At 52.2% G+C, this 16397-nt stretch overlaps 2 protein-coding genes across 8 annotated transcripts in view; both read left to right on the top strand.

The window, feature by feature from the left end:
• The window catches only part of ACSF2 (acyl-CoA synthetase family member 2), a 34345-nt gene extending 32232 nt beyond the window's left edge, over positions 1-2113 (top strand). For 3 of the 4 annotated variants that reach the window (XM_045984825.1, XM_045984824.1, XM_045984828.1), the window contains 5 exons: positions 386-537; positions 1100-1241; positions 1349-1459; positions 1626-1694; positions 1964-2113. In XM_045984825.1, the coding sequence (XP_045840781.1) occupies positions 386-537; positions 1100-1241; positions 1349-1459; positions 1626-1694; positions 1964-2014 (525 nt within the window). In that variant the 3' untranslated portion in view covers positions 2015-2113. The other variant, XM_045984826.1, reaches the window with a different exon arrangement.
• A 2080-nt stretch (positions 2114-4193) lies between these two features.
• On the top strand, positions 4194-15030 carry RSAD1 (radical S-adenosyl methionine domain containing 1). Of its 4 annotated transcripts, XR_006815951.1 has the most exons (11): positions 4194-4786; positions 5173-5306; positions 5424-5628; positions 8190-8555; positions 8757-8820; positions 9301-9448; positions 9598-9652; positions 10001-10104; positions 10284-10425; positions 12259-12403; positions 14586-15030. XR_006815951.1 is itself a non-coding variant. In XM_045985664.1 (10 exons), the coding sequence occupies exons 1-10, from the start codon at positions 4652-4654 to the stop codon at positions 14589-14591; spliced, it is 1359 nt and encodes a 452-aa protein (XP_045841620.1). In that variant the 5' UTR covers positions 4196-4651; the 3' UTR covers positions 14592-15030. The 4 variants fall into 4 exon arrangements, 2 of the variants coding, with proteins under 2 accessions (XP_045841621.1, XP_045841620.1); XM_045985664.1 differs by lacking the exon at positions 12259-12403 and having other exon boundaries at positions 4196-4786; XR_006815952.1 differs by lacking the exons at positions 12259-12403; positions 14586-15030 and having other exon boundaries at positions 4195-4786; positions 9922-10104; positions 10284-10424.
• Positions 15031-16397: the final 1367 nt, after the last annotated feature.

Here is a 16397-nt window from a genome sequence, read left to right as displayed (position 1 = left end):
TCTACTAGGGCTCTCAGACTCTGCCTCTCTGTCTCCTCCCGTTCACATGGCCCGGCCACACCACCTCTTTGGCTTCTTATTTGCTGCTTAAAGGGAAATAAGAGGAGACTCCCTTCTCTTCTGCACAGTTTGTAATTCTTCAGCTGACCTGGCCCTCCACAGGTCTCTTCTGCTTGCCCAGCACCTCCTCGCCTGGGCCCTTCATCCAGTCCCACCCAGGTGTCTGGCTGGCGGTGGATCCACTCCCATCTTTGTCTCCCTTCCCTGGATTGGGATGCACAGAACCAGGGCTGGGGGGTGGAAAGGCAAAGCCGTCTCCGAGGGCTCCCCCCACACCCCAAGGTGAAGCGGCAGGAGGCCCCAGCCTGAGGCTGCTCGGTCCCAGGCCCAGATCGTGAACATGAAGACGGGGACGCCGGTGAAGCTGAACGTGCCCGGAGAGCTATGGATCCGAGGGTACTGCGTCATGCTGGGCTACTGGGGCGAGCCCCAGAGGACGGAGGAGACGATCAGACAGGACAAGTGGTACCGGACAGGGTGAGGAGGCAGCTCGGGGCTGCAGAGAGGCTGGGCGGGCAGGGAGGGGACACAGTCCGAGGCTGAGCTGGAAACATGAAACTAAAACAGGGAGAACCGTGTCCGCAAAATCTAAGCCAAGACTCACTGATCTGTCCACGGAGCAAGTTCTTCTCATGCGCCTCCCAGGGCTAACGCTGCTTGGGATGCTGGCTGTCCGGGGGGAGGCAAGATGATGAGGGTCTGCTCTTACACTCCATACGTCTAAACACCATAGGACAGTAAAACAGGGTCAGAGGAAAGAAAGCGGCAGTGGTGGAGGGGGCGCTTCTCTGAGACTGGCAGGGAGGGGGATCAGAGAAAGCATTTGTAAGGTGGAATGTTTGTACTGAGATCCGAATGATTAAAAAAAAAAAACCCACCATGAAAAGTGTATATACGGAATGTCATGTTCATGCTATATCCTCCAGACTCTAGAGCGGTGCGAGATACACAGTAGGTGCTCAATAAATGTTTGACGAGTAGGGAGGTGACCCAGTGGGAGGAAGCAGAGGTGAGAGGCCATTCCTGGGCTTTCTCGCAGAGACATCGCCGTGATGGACGAGCAGGGCTTCTGCAAGATCGTGGGCCGCTCCAAGGACATGATCATCCGGGGCGGTGAGAACATCTACCCTGCAGAGCTCGAGGACTTCTTGCACACACACCCACAGGTGCAGGAAGTACAGGTGAGACACCCAGCCCAGGTGAGCCCAGGTGAGCCCAGGTGAGCCCTCAGGAGCAGGAACTGGGGATGGGCGTGGCAATTTCTAATCTCTGTCTCTGGTGGGGGAAGGTGGTGGGAGTGAAGGACTCCCGGATGGGGGAGGAAATCTGTGCCTGCATTCGCCTGAAGAAGGGGGAGAAGACCACAGAGGAGGAGATCAAGGCTTTCTGCAAAGGGAAGGTGGGAGCCTCAACCCGCCCCAAGCTGATGTTGCTTCGTTCTTCAACCCTCTCTCCCTGCCAGCCAGCCAGCCCTCGATCCCACTGTCCCAGTCTTCCCCTGCACCCCATCTCCCTAAACCTATGACCTTGCCCAGCCTCACGCTTTATCTCACTCTGGTCTACAGATCTCCCACTTCAAGATTCCCCGCTATGTCGTCTTTGTCACAAACTTCCCCCTCACCATCTCAGGAAAGGTATGTAAAGGGACCAGAGAGGGGCAGGGGGGCCTGGGGTCCTAGGTTCCCAGAAGGCCTAGATGGTCCCGCTAATGCCTCCTTCAGCAGTGGGCAAAAGAGTCTGCCCAGAGGTTGGCAGTAGAGTGACCAAGTAGCTCATCCTTGTTTGTCCCAGACTTTCCTGGCTTTACCCTAAAAGCTCCTCAGTCTCAGGCAAACCAAGCCAGCTGGTCACTGTTGCTGGCAGAGACCCCAGCCTGGCTCTCACTCTGTGCTTTTTCCTCCAGATCCAGAAATTCAAACTTCAAGAGCAGATGGAACAACATCTAAACCTGTGAATAAGGGATTGGAGGGGGGGGTCCTCCCAGGCCCTCCCTGCCCTTCCCCCACATTCCCGCCTGTCTTTGTGATTTGACATAAAGAGTTTCTGTGTTTTCTTTGGTTGTTGGTCTCTTGCTGGCGTGCTGTCTTGGCAGCTGCTATGGGCTGGAGAAGGGAGGAGACACTTTCAGACCTCCCATTCCTTGTCACGATGGTGCTAAGTGCTCTGGCATGCATTATCCACTTAATTTAATACTCATTCGATCCCTTTGAGATACCGACCTCGTTTTTTTTTTAAGGTATACTCATTGCTTTTTCACATTGTCCAATTGTTCCAGCAAGAAGTATTCCTTTTAAAACAATAAAAGCTGGGGCACCTGGGTGGCTCAGTCAGTTAAGCATCTGCCTTTGGCTTAGGTCATGATCTGGGGTTCTGGGATTGAGCCCCGTGTTGGGCTTCCTGCTCAGCGGTGAGTCTGCTTCTCTGGTTCCCTCAGTTGTGCGCGTGCTCTCTCTCTCTCACTCCCTTTTTTCAAATAAATAAAATCTTAAAAAAAAAATGCTTTCTTTTTTTCTTTTTTCTTTTTTTTAAGGATTTTATTTATTTATTTGACAGAGATCACAAGTAAGCGAGAGGCAGGCAGAGAGAGGCTGAGCAGAGAGCCCGACGGGGCTCCATCCCCGGAGCCTGGGATCATGACCGGAGCTGAAGGCAGAGGCTTTAACCCACTGAGACACTCAGGTGCCCCAATAAATGCTTTATTAAGATAATATTGCATATACCATCCGATTCACTCATTTAAAGTATCTTACTCAATGTAGGTTTTTAGTGTATTCATAGATATGTGGGATCATCCCCTAAATCAATCGTTTTTCATTGAAGTACAGCTGACACACAATGTTACATATGTTTCCCAAAGTCCACTTTAAACATCTTCATCACCTTAAAAAGAAACTCCATAACCTTTAGTTATCATCCCACATCCTGTTATTCCCCTACTCACCCCAAAAACAACCATCTTTTTTAAAAAGATGAGCCTGGGGCTTCCTTGATGCGAGGTCAGATCGAGCATGCTGGAGCCTGACCCAAGAAACAAAACAGCTGGGTTCCAAAAGGAGCATCAGTTTCCAGCTCACAGAGGCCAAAACTTTCCTGCTGCTTTCTGCACTCACCTCCCAGTGTGTCTGCCCCCTCCAGCAGCAGCCTCCTCTTTACTTTTTTTTTTTTTAAAGATTTTATTTATTTATTTGACAGAGAGCAAAGGAGGGAACACAAGCAGGGGGAGTGGGAGAGGGAGAAGCAGGCTTCCCGCTGGGCAGGGAGCCAGATGCAGGGCTGGATCCTGGGATCATGACCTGAGCTGAAGGCAGGCGCTTAATGACTGAGCCACCCAGGCGCCCCTCCTATTTACTTTTCAGAAAATCAGTGGAAGTTCAGGATCCTCCCAGTGCCTGGCACTGTGCTAGGTGTTTTCATATGCATCTTCTCTTGAAATTTTCCCGACAACCCTACCAAGTAGGCACTAGCCCTATATCACAAATAGTGAAGCTAGAAACTCAGAGAGGTTCAGATTCTTACCCAAGGCTGCACAGCTGGAATTCGAACTCAGCTGTCTGGCTCCAAAGCCCATGATCTTTCCACTTCATCAAAGTTCTTCAGGTACTTGCTTCTCCAGCCTTTCACCTGCACCGCCTCTTTCCTACATACACCACCTTCGACTCTCCCAGCCCGTGCCCAGGTGGGGCTGATCCAGGAGAAAAAAGCTTACTCTCCTGGCCAAGCCAGCTGCCCCTGGGAATTTCTGCACCTTCAACATCCAACCCCTCTCCTTCCCCCACTGACTCCACGGCCCTCGCATCAGATCCTCAGCATAACACAGAGCACACTGCCCTGGTATCCAGCAGGTACCGAATTAGCATCTGTCGTCCCTTGTCTCTTACTGGTTTGGCTCCATCCTGTCTTTTTTTTTTTTTAATTTATTTTATTTATTTTAGAGAGGAGGAGGGAGGGGCAGAGGCAGAGGGAGAGAGAGATTTTTTTTTTTTTTAAGATTTTTATTTATTTGACAGACAGAGATCACAAGTAGACAGAGAGGCAGAGAGAGGGAAGCAGGCTCCCTGCTGAGCAGAGAGCCCGATGTGGGGCTCGATCCTAGGACTCCGGGATCATGACCTGAGCCAAAGGCAGAGGCTTTAACTCACTGAGCCACCCAGGTGCCCGCCCCGGCTCCGTCCTGTCTTAAGCATCTGTACTGCGACCCGGTTTTGTGCATCTAGATGTTCCCAGTGCCCAGCCCTGAGCCAGGCACATAAAACATGAAGGAACTGATTGGACGGACTCAGAATTCCTGGGTGGGTCGAGGAACTCGCCCTCAGACAGGGTGAAAAAAAGACGGCGGCTCAGCCCCGTCCCGGCCCTGGAAAAGGACCCACACGCGGCTGCGGAGAGCGCGTCGGTGCCCGGCAGGTGGCGCCGAAGCAGCGAGGCCCCCGGCCCTGCTGGGACGTCTCGGGACGCAGCCCCCGGTCACCCAGCCGCTCTTCCTTCCTCCCGGGAGGCCTAGCGGGCCGGGCTCGGCGCACTATCGTGCGCCCCGGGTGCGTGTCGGCTGGATGTCCCGGCGCAGCGGCCTTTCCCCGCCACAGCGGGCGCCATGGCGCTTCCCGGGGCCCGGGCACGCGGCTACACCGCCGCGGCCAAAATGGCCCAGAGGCGCCACTACGCGGAGTGCGCTAGAGGATCCCCGAGTCGTGGGCCCCCGGTCTCGCGCGCGGCGCTTTACGTGCACGTGAGTGGGGGGGGGGGGCGGCGGGCCGGAGCCCACGTGGCGGCTGGCGGTGTAGGGAAGCCACCTCTATCTGTCCCGGCCCCCAGACGAGGTCTGGGACGGGACACGGTACCCTGGCAAGAAAATGCCCTGGATCAGAGACCTGAAGTCTTTGGTGCTCACCAGTTCCGTGACCTTGACCGAGTGATTTCCCCTCTGAGCCTCAGTTTTCTCCTAATGAAGTGGGCATAATATTCCCTGTCCCACCTGCCGTGGGGAGTTAGGTGGCTTAGATGGTGCAGCCGCTGTTGATGACTTTGGGATGGGGATGTGTGCGACGGAACCCTACAAGGAGCCAGGGCCCCCGGGGTCACCCCTCGCCCGGCTCATCCATTTCTGCCCCCTAGTGGCCGTACTGTGAGAAGCGCTGCAGTTACTGCAATTTCAACAAATACATCCCCCGAGGCGTGGAGGAGGCAGCCGTGCGGAGCTGCCTGGTGACCGAGGCTCAGACGCTGCTGCGACTCAGCGGGGTGCGGAGGTCGGTACTGGGGCTGTAGGCAGGGTCTTGAAAGTTGTTTGAAGGGAGTAGCTAGGACCGGTGCTGGCGTCCCGGAGGACTCCCCCAGCTCTCATCTTCTCCCTCATCTTTCCCCAGGGTGGAATCTGTGTTCTTTGGTGGGGGAACCCCCAGTCTGGCCAGTCCCAGCACCGTGGCCGCTGTCCTGGAGGCGGTGGACCAGGCAGCTCACCTGCCTGCAGATTCCGAAGTCACACTGGAGGCCAACCCCACTTCCGCCCCAGGCTCCAGGCTGGCTGCTTTTGGGGCCGCAGGGGTCAACAGGTTGTCCATCGGGCTTCAGGTAATCCATCTCACCCGCTGCATCCCAGGACGCCCATACCTGCAGTGCTGTCTCTCTGGTCACATTCATTAACTGGGCAAACATTAATTGAGCTCCTCTAGGTGCTAGGGCCCAGGAGGCACAGGAAAGTGTATGGTGACACTTGTCACTGCTTAATTGCTACAGTGCTAGACCACAGGCTCTATGAGGCTGGGATCATGCATGCCTTTTTTGTTTGTTTGTTTGTTTTTTCCCCTTAAATCACAGTATTCCAAGTACCCACCATAGTGCCTGGCACATAGCAGACACTCAAAATTTTTTGTTGCATGATTGGAGACACAGGAGAAGGCAGGCCAGTCATCAGATCATTGCAGCATGGTAAAGCCTGCCGATAAAGGGAGTCTCGACAAAAGACTTTCAGAGTACAGCCCTGAAGGGCATCTCAGTCTGGTGAAATCCTGGACACCTTCCTGGAGGAGATGATCTTTGAATGAGGAGGAAGACTTCCACGAGAGGATATGGGAGGAAAAGACACAGGATATGGAAGTCTTGCACGTTCTGGGGAGCTAGGAGTCATTCTGTCACTGGAGAGGCTGAAGGCAAGGCTGCAGGGTAGGGCCCAGAAGCTTTGAGCATCATATTAGGGAGTTTGGGTTTTTGCCTAGTGGTGATAAGGGACTTGTTGAAGGTTTTTAAGTAGGGGATAAACATTCTTTTCAGGTTGACTCGCATATCCAGTATTGTCTACTCTTCTTTTTATTTGACAGACAGCAGTCACAACTAGGCAGAGAGGCAGACAGAGAGAGAGGAGGAAGCAGGCTCCCTGCGGAGCAGAGAGCCTGATGCGGGGCTCGATCCCAGGACCCTGAGATCATGACCTGAGCTGAAGGCAGAGGCTTTAACCCACTGAGCCACCCAGGTGCCCCTTGTCTACTCTTCTGATACATCTACCACTTACCATAGACTTTGGGGTCAGGGCTTTGTCCTGATGGGATATACTGAAAAGGATACATCATTTCTAAGCTATTCTGGCCCCCAAATGCATATCTTAGATCTAATTGTGAGGAACCATCAGGAAAATCTAAGTGAAAAGACTTTTTTGGGAGCGCCTTACTGGCTCAGTCAGTGGAGTATGTGACTCTTGGTCTCAGGGTCGTGAGTTCAGGCCCCACAGTAGAGATTACTTAAGTAAATAAACTTTTTTCTTAAAAAGACTTTTTTTGTGGTAAGAACAGATAACTTGAGATCAATCTACCCTCTAAACAAATTTTTTAGTGTACTGTATGGTATTAATAACTTTAAGCACAATGTTGTACAGTAAGTCTCTAGAACTTACTAAGAGACGTTTTAAAAACTGGCCTGTGTTCTTCAAAAATGTCATGTCATGAAAGACAAAGGGTGAATATCTAGATGCAAAGAGATAAAAGGAACAATGAGAGCTAACTGCAGTGTGTGACCCAGTTGGATCCTGGTCGGGTGGCAAAGGGAAGTTACTACAGTGGGCATTATTGGGACAGCTTTGAATATGACTCTGTATTAGATAATGGTGTCGTGTCAGTGTTACGTTTCCTGAACTCTATAATCGGACTGTGGTTATGTAAGAGAGTGTCCTTGTTCTTAGGAAATGCGCACTTAAGTATTTAGGGGTACAGGGGTACGGTGTTTAAGTTAATTACATGAAAGCCACCACATTGCAAGTGCTCACTAGCGTGTGGTCAGTGGCTAGCATATTCTACTACAATGTTCTATATCTGCAGTGAGCTGTACAGTAGCCACTGACCACATGTCAGCAAGCACTTGGAATATGATTATTAAAATTTAGCTAACTTAAAATTAAATAGCCACATGTGGTTAGTGTCTGCTGTATTGGACAGTGCAGACAGAGGACATCTCTGTCATTCCAGAAAATTCTTTTGGTCAGTGCTAGCCTATCACTTACTGCCAAATGATTCAATATTGTAATCACATCCGTGTATATTTAGAGACAAAGTAATGTGGCGAAATGTTACTCGGTGAATCTAAATGAAGGTGTTTATGGTATTGGTCTTTCAGTTTTTCTGGAGGTTTAAAGTATTTTTCAAAAAGGAAAAACTTAAAAACACTCTTGGCTTTGGAGTCAGTCCTAAATTCGAGGTCTTTGTGTGACCTTGGACAAGTTACTTGGCATTTCTTTTTTTTTTTTTTTAAGACTTTATTTATTTATTTGAGAGAGAAAGAGAGAGCGAGCACACAAGAGAGCATGAGCGGAGGAGGGGGTGGATCCCAGGACCTTGGGATCAGGACCTGAGCCCGAGGCAGACGCTTAACTGGCCGAGCCACCCAAGCGCCCCTAACACGTCTAAACCTTAGGGGTTTTTTTTATATTCTATAAAGTAGAGCTAATGTCGGAGGATTATCAGGATACATTACATGTTGTTTAAAAACTCTTTGCGCACAGTGAACCGTAACCCCTGGTCATGGCTTGACCATGGCCTTCTGGCTCCCTGTTGCATCCTATGTATCTGTCCTCAGTAAGGTCGGTCACATGTTCCTGTCTGTCTCTGAGCTGGCCTCTGTGCTTATACCCGACCCTCTTTCCTCAGTCCCTGGATGACACCGAGCTCCAGCTGCTGGGGCGGACGCACTCGGCCCGTGATGCTCTGCAGACACTGGCAGAGGCGCGGCGCCTCTTCCCCGGCCGCGTGTCTGTGGACCTGATGTTGGGACTGCCTGCCCAGCAGGTGGGACCGTGGCTTGGGCAGCTGCAGACGCTGCTGGGCTGCTGTGACGACCACATCTCCCTCTACCAGCTGAGCCTGGAGCGGGGCACCGCACTCTTCACCCACGTGCAGCGGGGCACCCTTCCTGCCCCTGACCCCGAGCTCGCTGCTGCAATGTACCAGGAGGGACGGGCCATGCTCCGGGAGGCCGGCTTCCGCCAGTATGAGGTCTCCAACTTCGCCCGGAATGTAAGTGCTGGGGTTGACGGCTGAAGCTGGGGAACAGGCAGGCTAAGCCGGGACTGGAGAACTGTGGCCCTCTGTGGAGGGTGGTTTCTGCTGGCTGCTCTCCAGGCCTGAGCTAGGACCTTCTATCCAGGTGGCCCTTACCTTAGCAGAAAGGGGCCCACCTTCTTCACTCTGAATGGACTATTCCCTCCCTCCCGGCAGGGGGCGCTCAGTACTCACAATTGGACCTACTGGCAGTGTGGTCAGTACCTTGGCATTGGGCCCGGTGAGTCCGTCCCCACCCCACCCCCCCACCCCCCCCCACCCCACCCCACCCCCCGTGAACCTGAACCGTGAACTGGAGAAGGGATGACTCAGGAGCAGAATGTCACGGCTGTGTGGTCTTGGGCCACTTATTAACCTCTCCGAGCCTCTCTTTCCTTCTGTATAAAGTGTAGCAACAAATACAAATTTTGCAGAGCCATTGAATACATATTTTGAGATGCTGGACTTAGCACCTGACAGTGTGGTTCTCAGTTGTTAGCACGTTTTTCAGAATTAGCGGGAGGGCCTGTTAAAACGCTGATCGCTGGGCCCCACGGCCACAGTTTCTGATTGGACGGGCTTGGTTGGAGTAATTTACATGTCTAGCATATTAGGTGATACCTGTCCAGGGACCACATCTTGAGAACCACTGATTCAACTCTGAGCTGGCAAGCACCCAGCATCTTGTGGCTACTGAAGTGGGGTTGCTTGATGTTGCCAGGGGCCCACGGGCGATTTGCGCCCCAGGGGGCAGGGAGCCACACCCGGGAGGCTCGGATCCAGACCCTGGAGCCAGACAACTGGATGAAAGAGGTGATACGGTTTGGACATGGCACCCGAAGGCGCGTCCCCCTGGGCCAGCTGGAGCTGTGAGCATCTGAGGGGGGCCTGCACCCCAGAGCCATCCTGCCTTGCCCTTCCCCTCTCCCTTCCCTTCCTGCATGTCCTTATATGTGTGTTTAAGTACGGGGGAGGCCCATGTCTCCTCTACAAGACACCCTGATGGTTGTTCTCCCAGGTTAGAGGAAGTTTTGGCCATGGGGCTACGTACGGACGTGGGGATCACTCACCAGGTAAGGCGGTGGTGGGGGCTGTGGCATACCACTTCCTTCTCCTAGGTCTTGCAGAATCTCTCTCCCTTCTCTGCACCCCCACAGGCACCGCAGATGCAAACCTAGTGCTCTGGGCCAGGCAGCTGGAGGTTGACCTTGGCCCAGCCAGGGCCTGATGGGCAGAAACCCTGGGCAGGGTGGGGCCATGGTGAGGACCCTGGACTAGGGCTTCAGCCCCTCCCCCCCCCCCACTCTAGATGGCATGAGTCATTGCAGAAATCCCTGTGCAGACACCCAGACAGGGGACCAGAGTAGGCTGGCCAGCTACCCGCCATGGTCTCTGCACCCCTCCCCCTTCTGGTTTCCCAGCACTGGCAGCAGTTTGAGCCCGAGCTGAGCCTCTGGGACATGTTTGGAGCAAGCCAGGAGGTGAAGGCGCTGCTGGTGCAGGGCCTGTTGCTGCTGGATCACAGGTGTGTCGTGGGGGAGGGGGAACCAGGAGGCCCAGGGAGCCCTGACTACAGATCCACAGGCCCAGGAGGGAGAAGGACTGATGGGGGGTGTGGTGGAGCTGGGGGCTTCATACTGCTGGAGGGCGAGGATTGAAATTGGTAAGACGAAGCGGTCACACCCAGGCCTCTTGGTTTTCCAGGGGTCTTCGGTGTTCCTGGGAGGGTCTGGCTGTGCTAGACTGTCTGCTGCTGACCCTCCTGCCTCAACTCCAAGAAGCCTGGGCACAGAGGACCCCCTCTCCTGTGCAAGGAGGACATTCCTGTGTCACAGGACCATGCCAGGTGGGCTTTGGGGGACTGACGCTCTTCACTGGCAGGTGCCATCTCAGTGCCCAAACTTGGCATCCCCAGGGGCATGGCTGCAGCAAGGTGCGTGGGAGGACATTTCTGGTTTGGGAACTGGTATCAGGTCCACCCACCACCACCAGAGAAGGAGTAATGGATTCTGCAAGTGCCTCTCGTTAGTGGGCTCTAAAGCAAATCATGGCTGGCAAGAGATTCTGAGAACTCTAGTTCTCAGGCTTCTAGTCCCTACAACATAGGTCAGGGCATAGAGGTCCCCCTGGTGTGTGCTGGGGGATCCATGCCTACATCCAGTACAGCAGCCTACCAGACTCTGAGGACAGTAGGAAAGATCAGAGCAGGCCTTACCCTTTCTCTTTGGGCAGGCATGTTATGTCTGGGGTGCCAGAACCTCAGGACCCTCCTGCGACCCGCTGCTGCCCTCCCCTCTACACCCCTTCCCTTCAGAGAGTGAAGGTGGGAGGGAGCTAAGCAGGAAAGGGGAGGAAAGAAGAAAGAATTCAGGAACACCCAGAGCCTGGTAATTTTCCCCTGGTCTTTTATCTACAGAAACATTTGCCTGGTTTTATTTAAACAGCCTAACAAACTCAGCGAGCCCGCCTTGACCTTGGTCTTTGTCCAGCCTTCCTCCCTGGAGGGTAGAATCCTGCTTTGGGGGGCCGAGCCTTCGTCCAGGGCTGAGACTCCTTCCCCCACTGTACATTCCGTTTTGAAAGATTCCAAGCCTACAGAAAAGTTAAAAGCACAGTTCAATGTAAAGCGCATAGCCTTCACTGCGGGGTGTCTGTACAATCTGGAAAGAGCAAGCATTCGGAATGTCACCAAGGACATCTCCAACCTGTAAAAAAAGAAAAGAGCCATGTTTCCCGACGTTATGCTAAGCCTGTAGAGTTACTGACTGCTAAGTTCTGGCCACATTTACTTTACCTCTGAACAGCCGGCTCTCTCGCTCTTTCTTTTTCTTTGCTGCACCCTTTGAAAGAAAGGTATAGACATCAAACATTTCAGCTTGTATCTCTTAAGAAAAAGAACATTCTCCTTCATGACCACGGCCCTGCTGTCAACCTGAGAAAGTGTCCATTCATGCAGTGACGTGTGGTCCTTTTTGTTATTTCCCCCAAATGTCTCCAAAACACCATCAAGTTCCTTGGCCAGGGCAGGGGGTGGGGGGAGGGGTGGGGGGAAGGCCACAGGCTCCAGGGACATTTTATGCTTTATATATGGCCATCACATCTGTTTGGTTTCTTTTGAAAAAGCCTCCTTCCTTTTTGTTTATTTTTATGACAGTAGATTTTTCCAAGTCAAGGCCATTTGTCTTTACAGAATGTCCCACATTCTGGGTGTTATCTGTTTGCTAATGATTGGGTTTAGGTTAAACAGTCTGGCAGGAGGTACACACAGATGCTGTGTAGCTCAAGGTACATAATATGGCAGGTCAGCTTACTCTCAATAATGCTGATTTTAATCACGTGACGAAGGGGGTGGATGGCCAACCTGCCCGTCATCCAAGTACATTTTTTCCTTGGAAATGAGTAGATTATCAGTAGGGTGATACCTTGAGACCAAATGAATGCCCTGTTCCCTAACAGTCACTGCGGCAATGATGTCAGCATTCCCTACTGATCCTTGCCGAAATCAGTGATTACACTGGGAGGTGCAGAACGTGCGTTCCTGACTCTAACATCCTGTCCACATTTGTAACTGCCATTCATCCATAAAAAAAGAGCTTTCCCTATTTCTTTTTTTTTTTTTTTTAAGGGCTGAAACTCTTTTTTTTTTTTTTTTTTAAGATTTTATTTATTTATTTGACAGAGATCACAAGTAGGCAGTGAGGCATGCCGAGAAGGAGGGGGAAGAGGGCTCCCTCCTGATGCTCCCTCCTGATGCCCTCGATCCCAGGACCCTGAGATCATGACCTGAGCTGAAGGCAGAGGCTTTAACACACTGAGCCACTCAGGTACCCAAAGGGCTGAAACTCTTAACCTAGAAATTGTATGCAGGGTGTATGTGTATGTGAGAGAGACAGACAGGGGTGAGGGAGAGAGAGAAAGGAAGGGGGCATTTTCTTGTGAAGAGGCTCTGTAACTTTCTAACCTTAGCATATCAAAGAGCCCTGTGACTTCAAACATAATTTAGTACGGGCGCTCATCCAGGCATGCTCAGCTCAGCCTCTGGCTGGGTGACTAAGGATGGGGTTCCCTGCATCCCCTCAGATGTGGGAGCACGTGCATTTCCTGGGCACCTAGCCGGTGTGACTATCAGTCCTTCTCTGACCCTGCAGTAAGGTGGTTAGTGTTACTAGCTCTCCTCTATTCATGAAATATTCAGCAAGCACTAGCGGTGTGCTCTGCTAGGGGCAGGGCATGCCGAGAGGAATAAGACCCGCCCAGCCCTCGAGGAACTCACTGCTGGTGTTGAAAGATGGGTCGAGAGATAAAGCCCAAGGTTATCGGTAAAGATGCGCGGGCAGGCTAAGCCTGCTGGGAGTTTGGTTTTGAAGGGCAGGGAGCTAGAAAGGGTGCCTACTTTTTTTTTTTGTTTTTTTTTGTGTGTTTTTACCTCCCCTTCTGGCCCTGGGGCAGCTGGAAGGGTGAGCTGTGCTCCTCTGGGAGGGAGGGGAGGACCGACACCTTTCTTCACGAGCCTTCCCATAGGCTTGATATCCAAGAAGTGATCACGGGCTGGGGCAAGTGCCCCATCAGATAACCTAGGCACACTCGGGTTTCTCCCAGCTGCCAGGGCTGTCTGGGCCCTCCCTGCTGGGGCACCTCTGGAGGCAGGCGCAGAGGGCTTAGACAGGAGCCAGAGCCCAGTGGGGGCGGCATGGATCACCTTCTGTGACGGGGCCTCCTCCCACCCTCAGCACCCTAATCACAATCTCTGTCAAGTGGAACCCATGGCTGCTAGCTTTTATTATTTTGTTTGTTTGTTTATTTTTTAAGAGAGACATTGCAAGAAAGCGGGGGGGGGGGGGGGGGGGGACACGGAAGGAGGCTTCCTGCTGAGCAGAGAGAGCCAGATGTGTGGGGCTGGATCTGAGGACCCTTGGATCATGACCTGAGCCGAAGGCAGAGGCTTAACCCAGCCAGCCACTCAGGAACCCCGGCCGCTAGCTTTTATGTGTGGGCCAGTTTGGGAAGCGCTGACATTTCCCCCTTCCATCCTGAGGGGATGACTTTAGGAGAATCGAGGGGAACATGGCTCCTTTCTGACATGATGCAGTGGAGTGGGGTCCCCCCGTCCTTGTCTTGGGCCTTCCATGGTTCATCCATCAGGGGCATCTCCTCCGCCCTAGTGAGGCTCTGGTTGTCATCTTCCCATCCGGCAGGCTGGGGAGCACAGGAACAAATGAAAGGGGACAAGAAGCCACTTTGGGGACAAAGTGATGAGAGGAGTTGGGGAAATGGAGTATGTGTGAGTGTGTGATTACAAACCGAGGGACTAAACCTTCCACGGGCTCCAAGAGCGTGTTACCAGTTTAAGCCTTAAACTGAGTTGTCCCCATCCCCCACCGGGCAGTGTGCAGTGGGCAGGACAGCGATTTTATTTTATGGTATTTTATACTATTTTATTTATTTTTTTTAAGTAGGCTCTACACCCAACGTGGGGCTCGACCTCGAGACCACAAGATCGAGAGCCCCATGTTCTACTGACTGAATCAGCCAGGCGCCCCAGGACAGCTATTTTATTCTATATTGATTTATTTATTTTTAAGATTTAAAAAAAAAAATGTATTTGACCCAGAGAGAAAGAGAGAAGGAGAAAGCAAGCAGAAACGGGGGAGCGACAGGCAGAGGCAGAGGGAGAAGCAGGCTCCCCGCTGAGCTGGGAGCCCGATGTGAGGCTAGATGCGGGGCTTGATCCCAGGACCCTGGGACCATGACCTGAGTGGAAGGCAGACGCTTAACTGACCCAGCCACCCGGGCACCCCCGTGGGGCAGCTATTTTAATTTTCATTTTACACATGGGGACATTCAGAGAGACTCTTGACTCAAGTCGTGTGAGGAGAAAGTACACCCGTGGTGTAATGCTTCTGGACATCCAGAACTTTCTGCTACATCGTCATTTCATAACAGGTCGGTTAACCTGTCTCTTAAATTAGGCAAATTTCTGACCACTTTCTGGCCTCTGTCCCTCAGGCTTGAAGCTGCTGTGTCTGCCCGGCACCAGGTAGCTGGACTTGAGGTGTCCGTTTTCCCTCTCGAAGAGGCACCAACAGTGAGGCCGTCCACTTCCTGGGACAGAACTACATGCTGCAAAGAAAAGGACTTGAAATAGTAGGATTGCTGTAAAGTCTGTGTTTTTGGCTCCTGGCCGCCAGGAATTCATACCTGGAAACAGAGTCCCCAAGGGGACAGTATTAGGAGGTGGGACCTTTGGGGGGTGACTAGGTCATGAGGGTGGAGCCTTAGTTGTTCTAAAAGAGGCCCCAGAGACTCCCCCGGCTCACTCCACCACCGAGAAGATGTGGACATCTGCAAACCAGGACATGGACCCTCCACGGACCCGAAATCTGCCTGCACCTTGATCTTGGACTTCCCCCCGCCTCCAGAACTAAGAAGTAAATAGTTATTGTTGAACACACCCAGGTTGTGTTACTTTTGTTACAGCAGCCCAAAGGTGCTAAGACAAGGGGGAATAACTTGGGTGGTAGCTTGTGTTAATTGTTCAAAATGTCCACTAGCCCTCCTTGAGTGCTGCTCCCTGAGGACCCACGGGAGAGGATCTGCCTACCCTGTTGGACCCGGTTAGGGGGGCCGTGACAGTGGCCTCCAACTGTTGTAGGAGCCTGGGGAGGGGTTGGAGTGTGGGTGGCGCTGTCTCCTCCTTCTGCCACAGAGTCCTGCCACATTCGGGTAGAGACCGTCACTCTGGGTCCCAGAGTGAATATGGGTGCCGATCACAACAGATAGAAACAGGAGTGAGAAATCACCATTTTGTTGTTGGAAATTGGTAGGTTTTCAGGGTGTCACTGCATTGTAATTGAGACCGCCGGGGCTGATTCAATCTGTAATCCCACCATTGAAAGATGGATGACTGTCAGGATTCCAGTGGGTGTCTGTAGGAATTCTTACATGCAAATGAACATGTTTACACACACAGTCTTCCAAAAATGGGAGCATCTTGGTCTTGCCATGCAGCCTTCTCACACCTAGTATGTGGTGAGCATCTCTTCGTGTCAGATCTGTGTCCATAGCGTACCACTGCGTGGGCATGCCAAAATTTGGTTTTCCAGTTCCTTTTTGGTGGAACTGAGTGTTTAAATGTTATTTTTATAAGCTCTGTGATGGACGTCTTAGGTAAATATTTGTACGCGCTGGCTTGACCATTTCCTTAGGTTTAGGATGAGCCCTAAGAAGTGGGATTACTGACTCTGAGGATATGCACATCCTTGAGCTCCACAGTGCCAAAATACCCACCAGGAAGCTTGCCTGGATTTCCCCTCTGGCTGGCTCACTAGTGCTCATATCTCTGTAATTTTGTCAGTAGCAAGCATGATGGACTTTTCCAGATGATCCCAAGCCAAAGAGCCCTCAACCCAGTCAGCTAATGGCCTGCCTTCCTAACTTCGGCAACTCTTCCGATCATCTGATCCCTCTCAAGTCAGGGAGCCAAATGGGCACAACCTCTGAGACCACCCAGGTGGAAGGCTGAGCAGGAACTGTTGCCCTGTATTCTAGATTCCACCCGATTTCTCTTATGCAGAGCCCCTCCCTCCCATCTTCCTCTCCCTGCTTCCCCTTCTTTTCTCTAAGGGGATTTTTAAAGCCACTTAGAAAAAAATTATTACACAAACAACGTTATGGAAACATTAGCATTCTAAATGAAAAAGAATAAAAAATCCCCACCCATCAGTGGCCCTAACACATTCAGTGGTTTTTACTGGCCTGTGTTCCCTTGCAAGACAAATGCATGCAAGCTTTTTGCCCAGTTGGGCTCCAGCACGGATC

The sequence above is a fragment of the Meles meles genome, chromosome 18, assembly GCF_922984935.1.
Source record: "Meles meles chromosome 18, mMelMel3.1 paternal haplotype, whole genome shotgun sequence".
Lineage (NCBI taxonomy): Eukaryota > Metazoa > Chordata > Mammalia > Carnivora > Mustelidae > Meles > Meles meles.
This window is presented reverse-complemented; position numbering and strand designations above follow the sequence as displayed.

What these genes read in the sequence shown, in the direction of transcription:
- RSAD1 (XM_045985664.1), top strand. Translation starts at nt 4,652, where the DNA reads ATGGCGCTTCCCGGGGCCCGGGCACGCGGCTACACCGCCGCGGCCAAA. An exon ending in CCCCTGGGCCAGCTGGAGCT is followed by an intron (nt 9,449 to 9,597) that starts GTGAGCATCTGA and finishes TTGTTCTCCCAG; the next exon opens with GTTAGAGGAAGTTTTGGCCA. An exon ending in ACGTGGGGATCACTCACCAG is followed by an intron (nt 9,653 to 10,000) that starts GTAAGGCGGTGG and finishes CTGGTTTCCCAG; the next exon opens with CACTGGCAGCAGTTTGAGCC.